General features: G+C 39.9%; 1 protein-coding gene across 1 annotated transcript in view; it reads right to left on the bottom strand.

Moving 5' to 3' along the window:
- Positions 1-20834, bottom strand: part of RHOA (ras homolog family member A) — a 53944-nt gene that overhangs the window by 7430 nt on the left and 25680 nt on the right. Inside the window, exons 3-4 of the mRNA XM_039228392.1 lie at positions 3265-3421; positions 177-297 (exon numbers count right to left, since the gene is read on the bottom strand). Of these exons, the coding sequence (XP_039084323.1) occupies positions 177-297; positions 3265-3420 (277 nt within the window). The 5' untranslated portion in view covers position 3421. The remainder of the gene's footprint in view (positions 1-176; positions 298-3264; positions 3422-20834) is intronic.

Genomic DNA, 20834 nt, shown 5'->3' with positions numbered 1-20834 from the left:
AAAAGCTTCTCCAAATCTTAGATAGTTCCAAGGCTCGAGGACTCTGGCCACTGATGATTCCTTCTATGAAGATCATGTTTGCTTTCCAACCACTTGATGCCCAGAGAGGACCTAAGAAACCAGGTGTTGGCCGGGCAAACGGGCAGTGACAAACATCAGGCTGCAGGGCTACTCACCTAAACTATCAGGGCTGTCGATGGAGAAACACATCAGTATAACATCAGTGTCCGGATAGGAGAGAGGCCTCAAGCGATCATAATCTTCCTGCCCAGCTGTATCCCACAAAGCCAACTCTACCTGTGATAAGAAAAATAACCACATGAGTACAAGGTTAATCCTACCTATTTCCAGAAGAAGTGGTACTCTACCAAAGTACATTTAAATGGCAAACTATCCCAAATAATAAAACATAAGAGTATTCACTTTTATTAAGCATCAAGCCTGAGGTGGAGGGTATGTTTAAATTGTTTTAGGTTGAGGAGCACCTGACTGGCTTAGTCGGTTGAATGTCCAACTCTTGGTTTTGGTTCCAGTTATCATCTCACAGTTTGTGAATTTAAGCCCTGGTGTCAGGCTCTGTGCGGATGGCGCAAAGCCAGCTTGGGATTTTGTCTCCCTCTCTCTCTGTCCCTCCCCCAGTTGTACGCACACACTCTCGCAAATTAAATAAACATTTAATTAATAATAATAGTAACAGTTTTAGGTTAAAATTTCTCAAAATACTATACTTACATAATTCAGAATGTCAAGTCAAAAATAACTTTGTAACTTGTAAGAAGTAGAGTATTTAATTACAAACAATATTCTACATAGAAAAGCAAGAAGGGAAATCAAACTAAACAATATTCCACCAGGTGTATAAGGCAAGATGGGAAAACACCAGACCTGAGTAACTTTTCCTAATACATTCTAACTCAACCCCTTCCTTGTTTTGTCTCCTCATTCTGCTCAAATGTGGAAACGTGGAGAAGACTGTATTTGAGTTGGTGGGTAAGAAAACACACCGTGCTGTTAGGCAAGGTCTGAGCTGACAGGAAAAGTCTCTGGCTGTGCCTTTTCTCCTCAAAAAATGTTTGACTGCAAACATCACTACAGTAGCAGGGTACTCCTTTCGTACTTGGGAACCTGCTCACCTTCATGTAGCAGGAGGGCAAACAGATGCCTGGGCTCTGGACACAGGTCCCTTTCTATGTTGTCTAGCACTGCAGGCAGCCCTGTGATTTCTCACAATCAGAGTGCAATTTTAACACCTGCTCAGGGACACTCTGGGGCCCAAGGAACTCTCCCTCTAATATGTCGAATACTCTTTTTCTCCTAGAATTTTCAGAGCCCGTATTTAAAATGTTTTAATGTTATCTTATTTTTGAAACAGAGAGAGCTGGAGAGGGGCAGAGAGAGAGGGAGACAGAGGATCTGAAGTAGGTTCTGCGCTGTCAGCAGAGCCCAATGCATGGCCCTAACTCATGACACGAGATCATGACCCATGCCAAAGTCAGAGTCTTAAACGACTGAGCCACCTAGGAGTCCCATAGCCAATATTTTAGAGTTTCTATATATCATTCTTTCCTTAAAGTTGATGGCTAATTATCTTTTCCATCCTCAACCTTTGCCCTGGGATGCATCACTCACAGCCTCCACTACGCTGATTACATTTGTCATGTATACACACCATCAGTTTGGTATGTGTATTTACTTACTTAAAAAATTATTTTTCATTTACCTTTTTTAGAGAGTGAGAGTGAAAGCGAGAGAGAGCACGCGCGCACAGAGGGAAAGAGAGAATCCTAAGCAGGCTCCATGCTTAGCACAGAGCTTGATGTGGGGCTCAATTACACAACCCTGGCATCATGCATGACCTGAGCTGAAACCAAGAATCAGACAACCAGTGAGCCACACAGGTGCCCCTGTTATGTATATTTATAATATACTGATACCCAATCCTCATAAACAGACCTGGCCTCAGAATGGTACAGCTCATTCACTCTCTGCCAAATCACACTACCTTGACCCCTCCATGCCTCATGTGTGTTTAGTCAGATACGTCCAACAATGACTGTCTCCTGATAAATAAATGTTTCAGGTATTGGGCCTGTCTCTTATCAGAATCGGCCTTTCCATCTTTGCTATGTCTGTTCCTGGAACAATAATCACCTAGAATCTTAGACGGTTTCCTAGGCTCCATTGCTGTAAACTCTTACATGAATATTCCTAGGCAGCACTCTCCCCCAACTTGGAGGTTACCGAGTTGCTATCAGGCACTTTTACTTTAGGGACCCTAGAATTCCGAGCAGCTGGCTTAATGTGCCACAAATTGTTGGTAAAGAGCCCTTTATTCTAGTTTTCTTTTCAGCTGACCCACTTGCAGTGGAAATTTCATTCCTTTTCAAAAGATGCACAGAAAGCTGTGTAAGAGGTTATTCTCACAACAAAAGGAAGCAGAAGATTAAAAAAAAAATATACATAATGAGGTGCCTGGGTGGCTCAGTCAGTTGAGCATCTGACTTCAGCTCAGGTCATAATCTCATTTTGTGAGTCTGAGACCCACGTTGGGCTCCACGATGACTGTGCAGAGCCTGCTTGGGATCTTCTCTCTCTCTCTTTCTGCCCCTCTCCTGTTCATGCTTCCTCTCTCTCTCTCAAAATAAATAAATAAACTTTAAAAAATCTTTAAAAATTACATATACTCTAATTCCAGAAGAGTTTTGTTCTAGTCTTGCCAGTGGACTTTCATGACAGACATGAAGAAATACTGTCCTCACTGCCAACAACAGGCAGCTGAAGCAACTGTGGCAGCCCAGTTATGTTAAAGTAAAAAATCATCTTAAAAAACTAAATGTGAGGAAGTTTTAAATATCACACTGCTGGTGGCATAAATCAATACATCCCTTTGAGATACAAAGTAAGGACCTCTTGACATAGTAATTTCAATCTTTAGCACTTAAGAAAATAGAACTGGAGGAAGTCTATCCATACAAAAAGGTTCATTTTAGCATTATCCATCTGGCAACAAATTAAATTTCAAATATAAATAAACTGTGAGGACCACATACACTAAGGCTTCCCATGAAAATACATATGAATTGAGCAAAGTCTATATGATAGCAGTTAAAAAGTTGGGCTAAGATGCCAGAACAGAATAGATTTCTCATTTAACATGTTTTAGTATATTGTGTACTGAAGAGACAAAAAGGCCTAATTCTCTACAGGCTCTATGAATAGCCTGACATGCGAAACAATACTAGTTGTTAAGAAAAGTGTACTTACCTGCTTTCCATCAACTTCAATATCTGCCACATAGTTCTCAAACACTGTGGGTACATACACCTCTGGGAACTGGTCCTTGCTAAAGACGATGAGCAAGCAAGTCTTGCCACAGGCTCCATCACCAACAATCACCAGTTTCTTCCTGATGGCAGCCATGCTGAAACAGGAGACAAAGGTGTTATCTAAAATGAACAAGAAGCTATCAATAGCCTTAGGCTATGACACACACTTTTCTGACCATAGGGAACAAGCTAAGAGCACACCCAAATACAAAATGCTAGTATCCCTTTCCACTTGACACCAAAAAGTCATACCAAAGCCCTACAACTAGGGTTATACTTAATGGTAAGAAGACTGAAAGCTTTTCCCCAAGATCAGGAACATGACAAGAATGGCCACTCTTGCCACTTCTATCCAATATGATACTGGAAATTCTAGCCACAGTAATTAGGCAAGAAAATGAAATAAAACATCTAGATTGGAAATGAATACATAAAACTATGCTAATTTGAGGATGACATGATCTTATATACAGAAAATCCCAAGGAATCCACTAAAAATTGTTAGAACAGGGGCGCCTGGGTGGCTTAGTCGGTTAAGCGTCCGACTTTCGCTTGGGTCATGATCTCGCGGTTCGTGGGTTCGAGCCCCGCGTCGGGCTCTGTGCTGACTGCCAGCTCAGAGCCTGGAGCCTGTTTCAGTCTGTGACTCCCTCTCTCTCTGACCCTCCCCTGCTCATGCTGTCTCTATCTCTCTCCTAGAAATAAATAAAACATTAAAAAATAATAATAATAAAAAATAAAAAATAAAAATTGTTAGAACAAATTCAACAAGGTGGCAGGATACAGGATGAACATATAAAAATCAACTGTATTTCTATAACCTAGCAATGAACAAATTGACAATGAAATTAAGGCAATTTCACCTATAATAGCCTCAAAATTAATAGGGATAAATTTAACAAAAGTACAAAACATACTCTGAAAAAGATCTAAATAAACTGAAAGATATTCATGTTTCCAGACTGGAAGACAATACTGTTAAATGACAACATCCTCTAAATTATTCTACAGATTCAAGACAATCCTTATCAAAATACCAGTTGGCTTGTTTTGCAGGAATCGAATAACTAAACAGAAAATTCACACAGAAATTCAATGGACCCAGAATGGCTACAACATAGTGAAAAAGAAGAACAAAGTTGCAGGACTCACACTTCCTGATTTCAAAACTTACTGCAAAGATACAGTAATCAAGATAGTGATGCACTGTCATAAAGACAGACACGGAGATGAGAGTCCAGAAATAAACCTCCACATTTAGGGTCAAGTGATTTTTTAAAAAACGTTTATTCATTTTTGAGAGAGAGAGAAGAAAGAGGAGAGAGAAGAGAGAGAGAGTCCATCTAAGTGAGGGGGAGGGGCAGAGAGAGAGGGAAGCAGAGGATGAAGTTGGCTCTAAGCTGGTAGCAGAGAGCCTGATGTGGAGCTCAAATTCATGAACTGTGAGATCATGACATGAACTGAAGTCTGATGCTTAACGAGTTGAGCCACCCAAGTGCCCCTAGGGTTTTCAACAAGGATGCCAAAACAATTTGATGGAGGAAAAACAGTCTTTTTTCAACAAATGGTTTTGAGACAACTGAATAGATCCATACAAAAGAATGAAGTCAGAATGCTATACCTCAAGTCATATACAAAAATCAACTCAGAATGGATTATAAGCACAAATGGAAGCATTAACACCATAAAATATTTAACTCCGTATCTCCCTTTTCTCCCTACTCACCCCTGACAACCATCATTCTACTTTCTGTCTCATGTTACCTCAGGTGTAAGTGGAATCAGCACTATTTGTCCTTTTGTGACTGGCTTATTTTACTCAACATAATGTCTTCAAGGTTCATACATGTTGTATCATGTGTCAGCATTTACTTCCTTTACTTCCTTTTAAGGCTGAATCACATTCCATTGTATGTATATACTACACTGTTTGTCCATTGATCCATGCATAGACACTAGTCAGCTTCCAGCTCTTGGCCATGTGATTGATTGATGGTTTATTTTTGAGAGACAGTGCACACGTGCAAGTGGGGCAGAGCAGAGAATCTGAAGCAGGCTCTGAGCTAACAGCAGTGAGCCTGAAACAGGGGCTCAAACTCACGAACCGTGAGATCATGACCCAAGCTTAAGTCAGATGCTCAAATGACTGAGCCACTGACTCTTGATTTCAGCTCAGGTCATGATCCAGAGATCTTGGGATCAAGCCCAGAGTCAGGTTCTGTGCTGAGTGTGGCACCTGCTCTCTCGCTCACTCTATCTAAAAACAAATAAACAAATAAATAAAATATTCATCATTAGCAACTAACTTTTGTGCTTCAAGAGATACCATCAAGGGGTGCCTGGGTGGCTCAGTTAGTATAATGGTCAGCTCTTGATCAAGATCAGTTTGTGGGTTCAAGTCCATGAGCCCTCCTTGAGGGTGTGTATTCTCTTTCAAAATAAATGAACAAATGAGAGGAGAGGAGAGAAGACGAGAGAAGAGAAGAGAAGACAAGACAAGACAAGGTGTGGGGCACCTGGCTGGCTCAATTGGTAGAGCGTGTGACTTTTTTTTTTTTTTTTTTTAAGTTTATTTGAGGGAGTTGGGGGCAGGGGACAGTGCAGAGCCTGATGCAGGGCTCAACTCACAAACTGTGAGATCATGATCTGAGCCAAAATCAAGAGTCAGATGCTTAACCCACTGAGCCACCCAGATGCCCTGAGCACATAACTCTTGATCTCAGGGTCCTGAGTTCAAGCCCCACATTGGGTGTAGAGAGAAGGAAGGAAGGAAGGAAGGAAGGAAGGAAGGAAGGGAGGGAGGGAGGGAGGGAGGGAGGGAGGGAAGAAAGAAAGAAAGAAAGAAAGAAAGAAAGAAAGAAAGAAAGAAAGAAAGAGAAAGAAAATGAGAAGACAACCCACTGAATACCAGAAAATGTTTGCAAATAACATATTTAATAAGGGACTTGTATCTAGAATACATAAGAACCTTACAACACAACAAAAGAGCAGCTTAGGTGGGTGGTCTGGCTCAGGGTGCTGATTTGGATCCAGAATATATAAAGAACTACAAACTCAATAACAAAAAAAATCCAAGAATCCAATTTAAAAATGGGCAAAGGATCTGAATAGATATTACCCAGCAATTCCATTCCTAGACATACATCAGAGAAAAACGAAAATGTATGTCCATACAAAAACTTATGGACTAATGTTCACAGTAGCACTAAAATATTCACCATATTCAAAAAGTGGAAACAAACAAACATCCAACAATTAATGAACAGATAAAATGTAGTATATATACTCCAAACAATGGAATATTATTCGGCAAAAAAAAAAAAAAACAAAAAAAAAGACAGTACTGATACATGCTACAATATGGATGAAATCTGAAAACATTACATATGTGAAAGAGGCTGGCCACAAAGAACCACCTTTTAAGTGACTCCCTTTATATAAAATGTCCAGAATAGGAAAATACAGACAAAGTCAACTGGTTTTTGCTTAAGGAAAAGAGTTGGAGAAGGAAAGGATATGATTACTAAGGGAATGGTGGGGTTTCTTTTTGGGATGATGAAATTGTTAGGAGATGGAGCACGGCTCTATGAATATACTATTATTATGAATATATGACACTGAATTGTGCACTTAAAAAACAACCTGCAGAATCCCTCCATTTGCCAAAGAATAATGGTCAATGGTCACTCAAATTCCTACCACTGCCTCTTAAAAGAGCATTCCAATTTTTAGCTGTGTACTTTGTTGCCTAGCTAAAAGACTACATTTCTTAGCTTCCCTTAATTAGGTATGGCCACAGACAAAGTTCTAGCTCATGAGATGTAATCAGCAGTGCCTGTGGGACTTCCACAAAATCTTTCTTACAGTGAAGTCACATGCCCTTCTTCATTCCCTTCCTTCTTTCTGCTGCTTAAACCTGGAACCAGGACTGCTTTCTGAACAGCCATCCTGGGATATGAGGATGTAGAACTGTGGATGAAGAACACGAATACGACATTCTGGAATTGGAGGCATAATAGGTACAAAGAGCCTGGATCTCAGTTTTTCTTGGGAGTTACCATCTCAGCCCCAGACTGCCAATTTCTACAATTCTTTTATGTGAAAAATAAATAATTGTTTTGTTTAAAATGGTATTTTTCAGGGCACGTGGGTGGCTCAGTCGGTTAAGTGTCCGACTCTTGGTTTTGGCTCAGGTCATGATCTTGCCGTTTCATGGGTTCGAGCCCCACGTTAGGCTCTGCACTGGCAGCACAGAGTCTGCTTGGAATTTTGTCTCCCTCTCTCTCTCTGCTCCTCCCACACTCATGGCTGTCTCTGTCTCTCTCAAAATAAATAAATAAACTTAAACAAATAATAAAATGGTATTTTTCAGGTCTTTGTTACTTGTAGTCAAACTCATCCTCAACAATACAAACCCACAAAACCAGATTGTCTAGTTTCCCAAACTAGAGTGGCTTCAACAACCTACTGGGATACATGAAGAAAACATGTATAAATCCAGAAAACTTAAGAAATTTAGCTTTAAAATTTTAATTGCAGGGGAACCTGACAACCTGGGTCAGTTGTTTGAGCACCTGACTTCAGCTCAGGTCATGATCTCACGGTTTGTGAGTTTGAGCCCCACATCAGGCTTGCTGCTGTCAACGCAGAGCCTGCTTCAGATCCTCTGCCCCTCCCCTGTGCACGCTCTCTCTCAAAAATTATTAAACAGTAAAACATTTTTTAAAAAAATTTAAATGGCATAAACTCCTTAGCAGAAGATTCCATAATGGGAAGGGCTCAGTGCTGCCATCACTGATTTGTGAGATCTCAGCATGCTTAACATACTGCAGTGAATGAATATGTATCTGGCTATGTATATACAGACATTACAAAGTTTTAACCAAACCCATAAAACGACCTAGTGATTTTTTTTAAAATTTATTTCTGAGAGAGAGAGAGAGAGAGACACAGCATAAGCAGGGAAGGGTCAGAGAGAGAGGGAGACACAGAATCCGAAGCAGGCTCCAGGCTCTGAGCTAGCCGTCAGCACAGAGCCTGACACGGGGCTCGAGCCCACAATTGTGAGATCATGACCTGAGCTGAAGTCGGATGCTTAACCGACTGAGCCACCCAGGCGCCCCGACCTAGTGATTTTTAAGGATCTTTTATTTTATTTTTTACACAAAAGTATTAGATAGAGGATAATACTAATAATGAAAGCATGACACTAAGCATATATGTAAGCAGGAAATGTGCTTGATATCCTTCTTTAAACAACAGGAGCATGCGGGGGCGCCAGGTTGACTCAGTCAGTAGACCATAAAGCATGTGATTCATAAATTTATCTCAGGTTCGTGAGTTCAAGTCCCACGTTGGGCTTGGAGCTTAATTTAAAATTAAAAAAAAAAAAAAATCATCGGAGCATGGAATCAGAACAGTTCTGTACTGAGACTAGACTTTATAGCCCAGCACTCTGGCTACCCGTTCAGCTCCCTCTTTCCTTTTTGGCTTTGGGTTCCTAATGGATATGAGACCTGCCTCAAGGTCCTACACTTGTTTCATTTGTTTTGTCTTCCAACCAGACTGCAAATCACCTCAGAGCAAATATCCTATTTTACATTTATCTGCGGCTTTATGTGGTTTGCTAAGTACTTTGGTGGGCATGTAATAAGTATTAAATATTAGAAAAGAGAAAATCAAAAAGCATTTCTTTAAATGAGAAAGGATAGATTACCTCATTTTTAGAATCCAGGGCACAGACATTAATAGATTATCGTTCAAAAATTGTTCCTCTATGTTTAGTCTGACTGTGAACATCTTGATAGGACTTATAAATCATTTTCTGTTTTTCTCATACCCTCAAAATCACTTCAAGATTTTATATACTCTATACATTTCTTCAGGCCTAATTTGTATTGGTTTGTACCCAAAGTCAAACAACCAGAGCCTCATGGGATACAAAATTCATCAGGAAATCCCTGGTTCAAAACAAGGCTGACAGCTCTGAAGACATCCTTCCGAAAAGGCACTCAATTCTCAAGAAATTCGCTCTCTCAATCTAATGTGGTTAAAGACACACAAAATGAAAATGTCGGGGAGCAATCAAAAAGGCTCTGGAACTTCTTCCTTAGGAAACATGTAGCACAGGAAAAGTGTAAAACCAACCAGTCTCTACTGGTGAGAAAGACAGAATTACAAGTGATTATGGGACAAAATGAAAATGAAAGCCTAGAATTACAAGATGATTTCCGGGAGTCTGGCCATACAATAACCAGAGTTGTTGACAAGAAGTAAAAAGTACAAACAGCAGGTCATTTCCTGGAATGACCCAAGAAAATTTACTCTAGTCTTTCCTTTAACTTTGCTACAATCTAGCATCTTTTTTTAAGTACACTGAGTCTCTCTGCCAGATGTGTCATTTTCTAGGCTGAATACAGTCTTAAAAATAATTCTTAAGAGCTTTGAGTAAAGGTTTATTTTTCCAGTAATAGTCAGCTATAACTATCTATTTAAGTCACATGTAAATGACTATAAATTTCTTCCTCAGTTCAAAACCTTTATAAAAGTTACTATGCCACCACCCTCACAAAAATTGAAAGGAAAAAAATGACAAAAGGAGACCTTCGATGGTAGTAAGAGGATACAGAAAATATACCTACTCCAACTTATGTTATCTGCCATCACAAGACCAGTCTTTCCCCACAATCTCAAAAACTGTTTTGGCTGTGGACTAAACTTTGGCATATTGCATCAAGCAGTTAGTGTTAACAAAAACAACCAATATTTTAATATATTTCTCACCCATATGCAAATAGAAAAGGGTGCCCAAGAAAAGCAAGAGAAGGGCTACATGCAGTATCCTACTTGATTCCATGTCTCATACTCCAAAGATCTCTACACCCAGTGAGGGGCTCGAACCCACAACCCAAAGATCAAGAGTCACATGCTCTTCCCACTAAGCCAGCCAGCTCTGCCTGGAATACTGAAATTCTAATCAAACTACCATTGGCCAAGCACAAAAATACTGAAAAAGACTTCAGTGTAGAATACTATTTGGACGTGGATATATGCTCTACTAAGTAGAGAATTTCAATGACATTCTCTTGAAAAACAGACTATAATTGAGGGAGACAGAAAGAGAGAGAGAAAAAGAGAACACGAACTAGTGGGAAAAGTATAGAGAGAGATACAGAATCCCAAATAGGATCTGCGTTATCAGCACAGAGCCCTATGCAGGGCTTGATCTCAAGGACTGTGAGATCATGACCTGAGCCAAAATCAAAAATTGGAGACTTAACTGACTGAGCTACCCAGGTGCTCCTCAATGGCCTCCAATTTTATGTACTTCCCACCATCATTGTATTGTAATTGGATCCTTCACACCTGAAAACATCTCTGTAAAATGCTGCCAGAAAGCCAGGTAGCACCTGAGGTTAGATGACTGCTCTTAGTGGTTACTGTTCATAGTAGAACGGTGTACCAAGTATATAGGGCCTAGTCCTACCCTTTGACTTACAAGGCCAAGAAAATTCCCTGGAAAGGAAACACAGACAGTTATCAGTATCAATGGCTGCTATAACTCAAAATCAACTACAACAGTGAGCAATGAGAAAGGTGACCCTTACTTGGATACGGAGTATGCCTTCTCTGGTGTCTGACTTTGTTAATGGAACGTTACTATTCTATAGGCAAAATGAAAGCCCCTCAGTCCTCCTGGGATAGTCTCACTTGCAAAGTTACTGATGACCACACACACAAGAAGTCGATAAGACCTTCTAACTGTGTCCAGAATGCTTGGACACAGAGCTTTAAGTTACAGCAATAGGGTGAACTCAACAATGACACATAGGTGGCTGTCTACGGCTAACATTTGATCATCTCGTGGTTGAAGCATAAAAAACAATACAAAAAGGACCCTTTTAACTGCTAATGGTCTCTACTAAAAAGCAGGAACCTTTTGTTTAACTTGTCCAAAGACTTGAAACTTATCAAATATTAGCTCTTACTTAGAACTCAAGAGGATGGGAGCCTGATGAAGATTCTCTCTCTTCCACTACCTCTGCCTCCAGCCACTTCAAGTGAGTGCTTTCTCTCACAGACAGACAAACAAACAAACAAACAGGATGGGACTGGCCCTGCTGCTAGAAACACACTGCTGGGAATGAATGGCAAGATGACACCTTTGTGGAAACCACCATCTTCCTTCCACAAGAGGAAACAGGGGCTGAATGGACATAAACATTCTCCCCTGAACAGACGTGCAAATCCTGGCTGACATGGTCACAAGTACTTGGAGAAATGAATGCTCCTTTTCAGGGTGACTCCTCAGCTGGGACTGCTAATGAGGCACTTCCCAAAGCATATACCTCACTGGCCCTATCAGAGGCCAGGGTTTTTTGAGGACAACCACAAGATAAACTTCACTGCCGTGTCTGATAGTGATGTCTACTGCTAATTGAATGCTGGCTGTGGCTCTCAAATAAATTTCTGCCTACTACCTGACATACAACTTCAAACAAACAAACAAACAAACAAACAAACAAAAACTATACTAGCCATTCTTCTGGTCTTCTCTTTAATAATACAAACGATGTCAGAAGTTTCAAAATCGGCTACACTACAACAGATCCTAACTGTGTGGACCTTCATGACTGACCATGACACCTTACACTGGTATATCACAATGCCCTTCCTATACATTTGGCAGGAACTTACTTGATCCTGAACTTCCTTTTTTTAAAAAATTTCTTTTTTAAGTTTGTTTATTTTTGAGAGAGACAGAGCATGAGCAGGGGAGGGGCAGAGAGAGATGGAGACACAGAATCTGAAGCAGGCTCCAGGTTGAGTTGTCTGCACAGAATCCAACGTAGGGCTCAAACTCACAAACCATGAGATCATGACCTGACCCAAAGTCAGATGCTCAACCAACTGAACCACTCACAGGTACCCCAATCTGAACTTCCAAAGGCAGGTATAATTGTCATTCATTCCCATTTTACCAATGGGTAAAGAAGCTTACAAACTGCCAGAATTACTGAATATAAGGCCGGTATGTTATTAAAAGACATTAATTTTCAAACTGAAAAACCATTCTGGCCTAAGGTCCAGAGTTCCCCATCTATTTTTAGAGAAACTGCTGAAATGTAATTTGTGCAACGGGATAGACAACAAAGGATTTACTCCTTGCCAAAGAGGCCTACAAGTCAATCATACTCAAACTCTATTAGCCTATATTTCTGTCAGTAAACAGGTAAGCTAGGCCACATCTACTAAGCAAACATGTCATGGAAGGACATCTAACTGTTTACACGGTGGAGTGTGTGTGGGGTGGATCGGAACAGGCACATATGAAAAGAGGCTATTCTATTAAAGTGTGTAAATACATATACATACAACCCTTCTTAAAAATAGCTTTACTGAAATATAATTCATATACCATACAATTTACACATTTGAAGTATACAATTCTGAGGATCTAATGTACAGTATAGTGATTACAGTTAATATTGTATTACACACTTGAAAGTTGCTAAGAAGTAAATCTTAAATGATCTCACCACAAAAAAGATACAGTGATTATGTGAAATGATGCAGGTGTCAGCTAATGTATCAAAAAACACTCTGTACACCTTCAATATACACAATGTTTTATGTCAATTATAGCTCAATAAACCTGGAGAAAACTATATAATTCAATGGGCTTTGGTGTATTACATTATTAATGTTTAGAAGCTGTGATAATATACAACAAAATTTGCCATTTTAGCTATTTTTTCATGTTTTATTTATTCTTTTTTTTTTTTTTAAATGTTTCATTTATTTCTAGGGGAGAGAGAGAGAGAGAGACAGCGTGAGCAGGAGAGGGTCAGAGAGAGAGGGAGCCACAGACCGAAACAGGCTCCAGACTCTGAGCTGGCAGTCAGCACAGAGCCCGACGCGGGGCTCGAACCCACGAACCACGAGATCATGACCTAAGCGAAAGTCGGACGCTCAACCGACTAAGCCACCCAGGCGCCCCTTATTTATTCATTTTTGACAGAGAGAGTAAGAATCCCAAGCAGGCTCCATGCAGCCCAACATGGGGCTAGGTCTCACAAACAATTGAGATCATAACCTCAGCCAAATTAGTCAGATGCTTAACTGATTGACCCACCCGGGCATCCCCCATTTTAACTATTTATTTGTTTGTTTATTTATGTTTTTTATTTATTTCTGAGAGAGAGTGAGAGACACAGTATGAGCAGGGGAGGGAGGGAGGGAAAGTGGGGAGAGAGGGAGAGGGAGAGGGAGGGGGGGGAGAGAGAGGGAGAGAGAGGGAGAGAGAGAGAGGGGGAGAGAGAGAGAGAGAGAGAGAGAGAGAGAGAGAAGAGGAGAGGAGAGAATATGAATCTGAAACAGGCTCCAGGGTCTTAGCTAGCGGTCAGCACAGAGTCCAATGCGGGGCTCGAACCCATGAACTGTGAGATCATGACCTGACCCAAAGTCAGACGCTTAACCAACTGAGCCACCTGGGAGCCCTTAACTATTTTTTTAAATTATTGCCATTTAAATGGGTGTGAAGTGGTATCTCATATGGCTTTTTAAAAAAAATTTTTAAATGTTTTATTCAGTTGAGAAAGAGAGAGAGAGAACATAAACAAGCAGGGGAGGGACAGAGAGAGGGAGACACAGAATCCAAAGCAGGCTCCAAGCTCTGAGCTGTCAGCACAGTGCCCGACACAGGGCTTGAACCCACGAGTCATGGGATCATGATCTGAGCCAAAGTCAAAAGCTTAGCCAACTGAGCTAGGCAGGCACACCCCCATTTTAACAATTTTTAAATATACAACTGTAATACTGTGACTTATATATATTTGGTCTTTGTCTTTATTCCTGGCATATGGCTCCTAAAACTCATAATTTCCTAAATTACGTGAACAATGGGACAATTTTTTGTTATATTTGGTCTTTTGTCTTCAAATAGCTCCAGTTCCTGAAATAGCTCTGGAAAGATCGATCAAAGTGAAAAGAGTGTCTCATTATTCATAACAAACTCTATTCAACCACACCTGAGTATATGTTAATGAGGTGACTTTGGAAAATCCCTAATGATGGGGGTTGGTTGCCAGGAAAACCAACCTTGTGATTAGGGAGTTGCAACTTTCAGTGCCTCCTCCCCAACCTAGGGTAGGGAAGAGGGGCTGGATGTTGAAGCAATCACCAAAAGCTAATGATTTAATCAACTGTGCTTACTTAAACAAAGCCTCCAAAAAACCAAAAGGGAGAGACTCGGAAAGCTTTCAGGTTGCTGGACATGTGCAGGGACTGAGTGAGTGGCACATCTTGGGTGGGCGGGCAAGCAAGCTCCATGCACCCCTTTCCACTATCTTGCCCTATGCATCTGGTTGTTCTTGGATTATATCCTTTTATAATAAACTGGTAATCTTAGTAGTAAAATATTTTCCTGAGTTCTGTGAGCTGCTCTGGAAAATAAAGCTCCAGGAAGAGATCATGGGAACATGGAATTTATATCCAGTCAGTCAGAGATACAGGTTAACAACCTGGACTTGCTATTAAGGTCTGAAGTGGAGAACTGTGGGGCAGTCTTGTGGGACTGAGTGTTTAACCCATGGGATCTGATGCTAACTCCAGGTAGACAGTGTCAGAACTGAACTGAACTGTAAGACACCAGTCAGTGTTGCAGAAATGCTTGGTAGGGGACCCATATTTTGTGATGAAAAGCATGAGAAGTGGAAGATGTTGGAGTACTGAGAGTAAAGGATACAAACAGGAGATATTTTTACCTTTACAATTCAGTGGCAAGAATGACATTTACAATGTTGTGCAACCACTGCCACAATCTATTTTCAAAGCTTTTTTTTATCACCTAAAAGAGAAATTTCTCACCATTAGGCAGTAACTCTCCATTCTTCTCTCCCCTTAGCCCTTGATAAACTAATCTACTGTCTATAAATCTGCCTGTTCTACATTTCTCATACAAATGAGATTATACAGGATTTGTCATTTTGTGCTTACTTCACACACCATAATGTTTAATTTTCATGTATACTGTAGCATGTATAATATTTCATTCCTTTTTATGGCTGAATTATATTCCATTGTATGGATATATCACATTTTATTTGTCCATTCACCTGCTGATGAATACTTGACATTACTTTTACCTTTTGGCTATTGTTAATAATGCTGCAATGAACACTGGTGTACAAGTATCTGTTCAAGTCTCTGCTCTCAACTCCTTTGAGTATATATACACCTAGGAGTGGAACTGTTAGGCATTCTACAATTAGCTTTTTTAAGAACTTCCAAAATGTTTCCTACAGTAGCCGTACCATTTTATATTCCACTAACAACGTACAAAGATTCCAATTATTCCACATCCTGTCAACACTTATTTTTTTTTAACTATTGCCATTTAAATGGGTATGAAGTGGTATCTCATAAGGGTTTTTTAACTTTTTTAGTGTTGTATTCAGTTTTTGAGAGAGAGAGAGAGAGAGAGAGAGAGAGAGAGAGAGAGAGAGAGAGAACAAGCAGGGGAGGTGCAGAGAGAGACACAGAATCCGAAGCAGGCTCCAGGTTCTGAGCCGTCAGCACAGAGCCCATTGCGGAGTATGAACTCAAGAATGGTGAGATGGTGACCTAAGCTCAAGTCAGATGCTTAAGTGACTGAGCCACCCAGGCGCCCCTTATATCTCATATGGTTTTGGTCTGCATTTTCCTAATTACTAATAATGTTGAGAAAATTTTCATGTGCTTATTGGACATCTGTGTATCTTCTTTGGAGAAACGTCTATTTAAATCCATTGTCCGTTTTTGAACGGGATTGTTTCCATTGTTTGTTTCTACTTTCTTGATGATGTACTTTGAGACACAGAAGTTTTTAATTTTGATAAAGTCCAATATCATCTAATTTTTTTCCTTGGTTGCTGATAATACAAGCTTGGATTGCGAGTAACTTGTTCTACGAGTGTTCCACAAGAGGAGCAATCATTTCTAATAAATTTTAATTTGATAAATGAGTGATGTCTTGCAATATGAGTGGTATGTGATGCCGAAAGTCACATGATCACAACTGAGCCAATGGTTCTTAAAATTCACGTTGATAATCTATGGTTTTTTCTAAGAGTGTATAGTTTTAATTCTTATGTTTAGATTACTGTTGGTTTGTAATAAGTTTTAAAATCAGAAGGTGTGAGTCCTCCAACTGTTTTGTTTTCAAGATTGTTTTGGCTATTATGGATCCCCTGGATTTCCAAATGAATTTTAGGAGCAGCTTTCAGATTTCTGCAAAGAAGAGCAGCTAAGATTTTTCATAAGGACTATACTAAATTTTTACATCAATTTGAGGATTATTACCACATTTACAATACTAAGTCTTCATATCCACGAAGGCAAGATGTCTTTCCATTTATTTAGGTCATCTTGGTTTTTTTGCAGTCCTCTCCTCCCCAGCTTCCTTTTTCTCCATACTTATGCCTAAACCCATAGGCATTCAGTTAAAGGTGGAGAAGCCTGATCTCTCACCATTTTGTAGAAAATAACAGGGAAAATGCCAGAAATAGTAACACTTAATAATGCTGTTACAAACTTTTTACTTTTTATTAACACATTTAATCCTCATAACTGCCCTATGAAATAGAGCCTAGTATTCTCATTTCATAGATAAGGAAACTGAAATACACAAAGATTAACTTGCTCAACTTAACTGGCTTACTAGTCAGTAAGGGGAAGAAATGGACACTAAACTAATAAGCAATCTGTTCCAGAGTCCCTATTCCTCAATACTCCACTTTCTTAACCTCCTTCCTCACCCTCAAATGTCAAGAAGCAATCCTATAGCTCATACTATCCTTTTCTCCTTTGCCTATCCAAGCAAACCTTAGTGACACTGTGAAAGAGTCAATTAATATGTAACTTAGGGTGTAACCTGGGTGGCTTAGTTGGTTGCATCTTACTTCAGCATCACGTGGTATGTGGGTTCCAGCCCTGCATCAGGCTCTGTGCTGACAGCTCAGAGCCTGGAGCCTGCTTCAGATTCTGAGCCTCCCTCTCTCTCTCTGCCTCTCCTTGAACTCATGCTCTATCTCTATCTCAAAAATAAACAAACGTTAAAAAATTTTTTAAAAATATGTGACTTAGGATGACTGATTATGCTGAAGTATTTCTCCTTGTTTTTTGTTTTTTTTTTTNTTATAGCTCTGCAAATAAGACTAAAGTGATTAAAAGTTTTTCTAAGAGTAGCACAGCATTTCAGAGCTTTTGTTGTTGGGAGTAGTTTTCTTTTTTCTTCTTCTTCTTTTTTTAAATATTTTATTTATTTCTGAGAGATAGAGAGACAGCATGAGCAGGGGAGGGTCAGAGAGAGAGGGAGATACAGAATCTGAAACAGGCTCCAGGCTCTGAGCTGGCTGTCAGCACAGAGCCCGACGCGGGGCTTGAACCCATGAACCGCGAGATCATGCCCTAAGTGAAAGTCGGACGCTTAACTGACTAAGCCACCCAGGCGCCCCTCTCCTTGAGTTTTTGATGTATTTGATCAAAAGTCCTATGGTTTTGGGGCACTTTGCTGGCTCAGCAGGTAGAGAACGTGAGTCTTGATATTTGGGTCATGAATTCAAGCCTCATGTTGTGGGGCAGAGATTATTATTATTTTTTAAAGTCTTGTGGTTTTAAAACTATATTACATTTATTTCATGTTTCCCAGTTTTCTAGACTTTTATGATTTTTCTTTTGCACGCATTCTTTTTAGAATGTCATTTACATAAAAAGAGGAAGAAAGAGTTGCCAAATGTCAAGTATGTTTGAGTTGCAATGAAGTTTGCAACTCTTGGTTCTAGTGTGTCTTGAGTCTGTTTATTCTCACTGGGGGACAAATGATGTCAAGCAAGGGTTGTGGCTTACTGAGCTACAGGAAACTCTACTATAGTAAGACTGGTAAATGGTGGGCAGCCCTTTTCACACTTGTTTTTACAAGTCTGATGATTTCCTGTGGTAACTACAGCCTATTTGCACTCCTGCCTGCCTTGCTCATCTAGCTGCAGTGTGGAAGAGGTCCATCAAACATTTTTTAGCAGTTAAGGATGGCTGCTTCCTGCACTTGGGACAGGTAAACCACAGTAACATTGAGTTGTCTCCATTTCACAAAGCAGTCTGGTGATTTCTTCATGTTTCTGTGACCATGATGTAGATGCATATATGTCTAAATAGCTTTCTGGAGTGTTCATTTAGGCTAGAATTTAGTATACACATTCTAGCCTTCCTAGTTTAATTGGACTGGAAATTAATATTAACTGCTCACTGGACAAAAAGCAAATACTGTAAGGCTCTTATGAATGACCTATGGCCTTATATTTTTAATCCTAAAATCATTATTTTTCAATTAACAAAATAATCATCTTAAGGCAAGTATCTAGCCACAACACTTCAACTAGCTGCAATATTTCCTTAAGAATCCCCAGTTTCTAGTTGGTGGTTCTGAAAGTGGTCCCCAGACTAGTGCTATCAGCATCATCTGACAACCCAAAAGAATACAAATTCTCAGCTCCAACTATAAACTACTGAATCAGAACTCTGAAGAGTGAGTCCATTAATCTAGGTTTAAACAAGCCCTTAAGGTGACTGTGACTCATGCTTAACTTTAAGAACCTCTGAGTTAGTGTATGTGTAGCTTTACTGTATGGGTGAAATGAAGCACCTACCCACCAGGTAGCCAGGGCTAATGTTTACTGAGTCTTATAATTTCTCTGAAATCTTTTTATCTGCTTACTAGTGATCATCTAAGCTACTCTTCTGGCCTCTATTATAAAATTTCAATCTACATTTTAGAATGTTTCATAGGAATTTTATTTCTCCAGTCAGACTGAATTTCCTACTAATCCTTTTTCAAAAAAGCAGCTTCTTAAATGGCCAGTAAGCACAGGAAAAGGTATCAAAGGTGAATAAAAGATATCCCATGTTTATGAATTTAAGGACTTGACTTCTTTTTTTAGAGCAAGGGAGCATGAGCAAGGGAGCGGGAAAGAGACACACTGGGATCATGACCTGAGCCAGAATCAACAGTTGGACGTTCATCTCATTGAGCCACCAGTGAAGACCTGATATTTTAAATATAATACTGTATAAAATGATCTACAGAAGGGCACCAGGCTGGCTGAGTCAGTGGAGCATGAGAATCTTGATCTCTGGATCATGAGTTCAAGCTCTACAATGGAAGGAGAGGTTACTTAAAAATCAAAAAATAAAATAAAATAAAAAATTTAAAGCTATAGGTACCCCTGGGTGGCTCAGTTAGGTGTCTGACTCTTGATTTCAGATGAAATCATGATCTCATGGTTCATGGGACTGAACCCCGGTGATGGAATCTGCACCGAAAACATGGAGCCTGCTTAGGAATCTCTCTTGTGCAAGCTTGTGCACTATCTCAAAATAAGTATTAAAAAAAATGAAAATAAAAATACAGACATATCAACAAACAGGGTAAGACAAAGACACCAGAATTAAACCTTCACAAATACAGTTAATTGATTTTTGAATGATACCAAGATATTCTATGAAAAAGGATAGTCTTTTCACTAAATAGTGCTGGGGGAAGCGTCATATTCACATGTAAAAGAATTTAGACTCAGGGCACCTAGGTGGCTCAGTTGGTTAAGCATCAACTCGTGGCTTCAGCTCAGGTCATGATCTAACAATTCAAGGGTTTGAGCCCTTTGTCAGGATCTGTGCTGACAGTGCAGAGCCTGCTTGGGATTCTCTCTCTCCCCCTCTCCAGTGCTCTCTCTCAAAATAAAATAAATTAAAAAAAAAAAAAACTTAAAACAAAAAAAAAACTATGTAATGACCTACAAAGTTGGCTTTACTAAGCAATTAATAAGCAATTTAAAAGAACTTCACCTAGAGTTAGGTAAGAGAGATGCTGGGATAGAAAAATCAGCTCAGGGATCAAAGATCAGAAATTTAAGCAGGGGCACCTGAGTGGCTCTGTAGTTTAAATGTCTGATTCTTGATTTCGGCTCAGGTCATGATCTCAGGTTCATGGGTTTGAGCCCTGAGTTGAGCTTTGTGCTAACATGACAGTGCCTGCTTGAGATTCTGTCTCCCTCTTTCTGCTCCTCCCTCCCTCCCTTGCTCATATTCACTCTCTCTCTCAAAAATAAATAAACATTAAAAAAAAGTATGCCACCAATGATGGACATCATTAGGCTATGTATGTATGTTTGCTGAATGGCGTGCGCACGCGTGCGCGCACGCACACACACACACACACTGTGTAATCTACCAGTGGCTGCTACATACAGAAAAATTTTTAACTTCAATCCACCTTTTGAAAAATTCTTTTTAATGTTTATCTAATTTTGAAGGAAAGAGAGAGAGACAGTGTGTGAGCTGGGGAGGAGCTGAGAGAGGGAGTCAGAATGTGAAGTAGACTCCAGACTCTGAGCTGTCAGCACAGAGCCCAATGTGGGGCTTGCACTCAACAAACTGTGAGATCATGACCTGAGCTGAAGTCCAATGCTCACCGAC

The sequence above is a fragment of the Hyaena hyaena genome, unplaced genomic scaffold, assembly GCF_003009895.1.
Source record: "Hyaena hyaena isolate Hyena2069 unplaced genomic scaffold, ASM300989v1 scaffold_30, whole genome shotgun sequence".
NCBI classification, from domain to species: Eukaryota; Metazoa; Chordata; class Mammalia; order Carnivora; family Hyaenidae; genus Hyaena; species Hyaena hyaena.
This window is presented reverse-complemented; position numbering and strand designations above follow the sequence as displayed.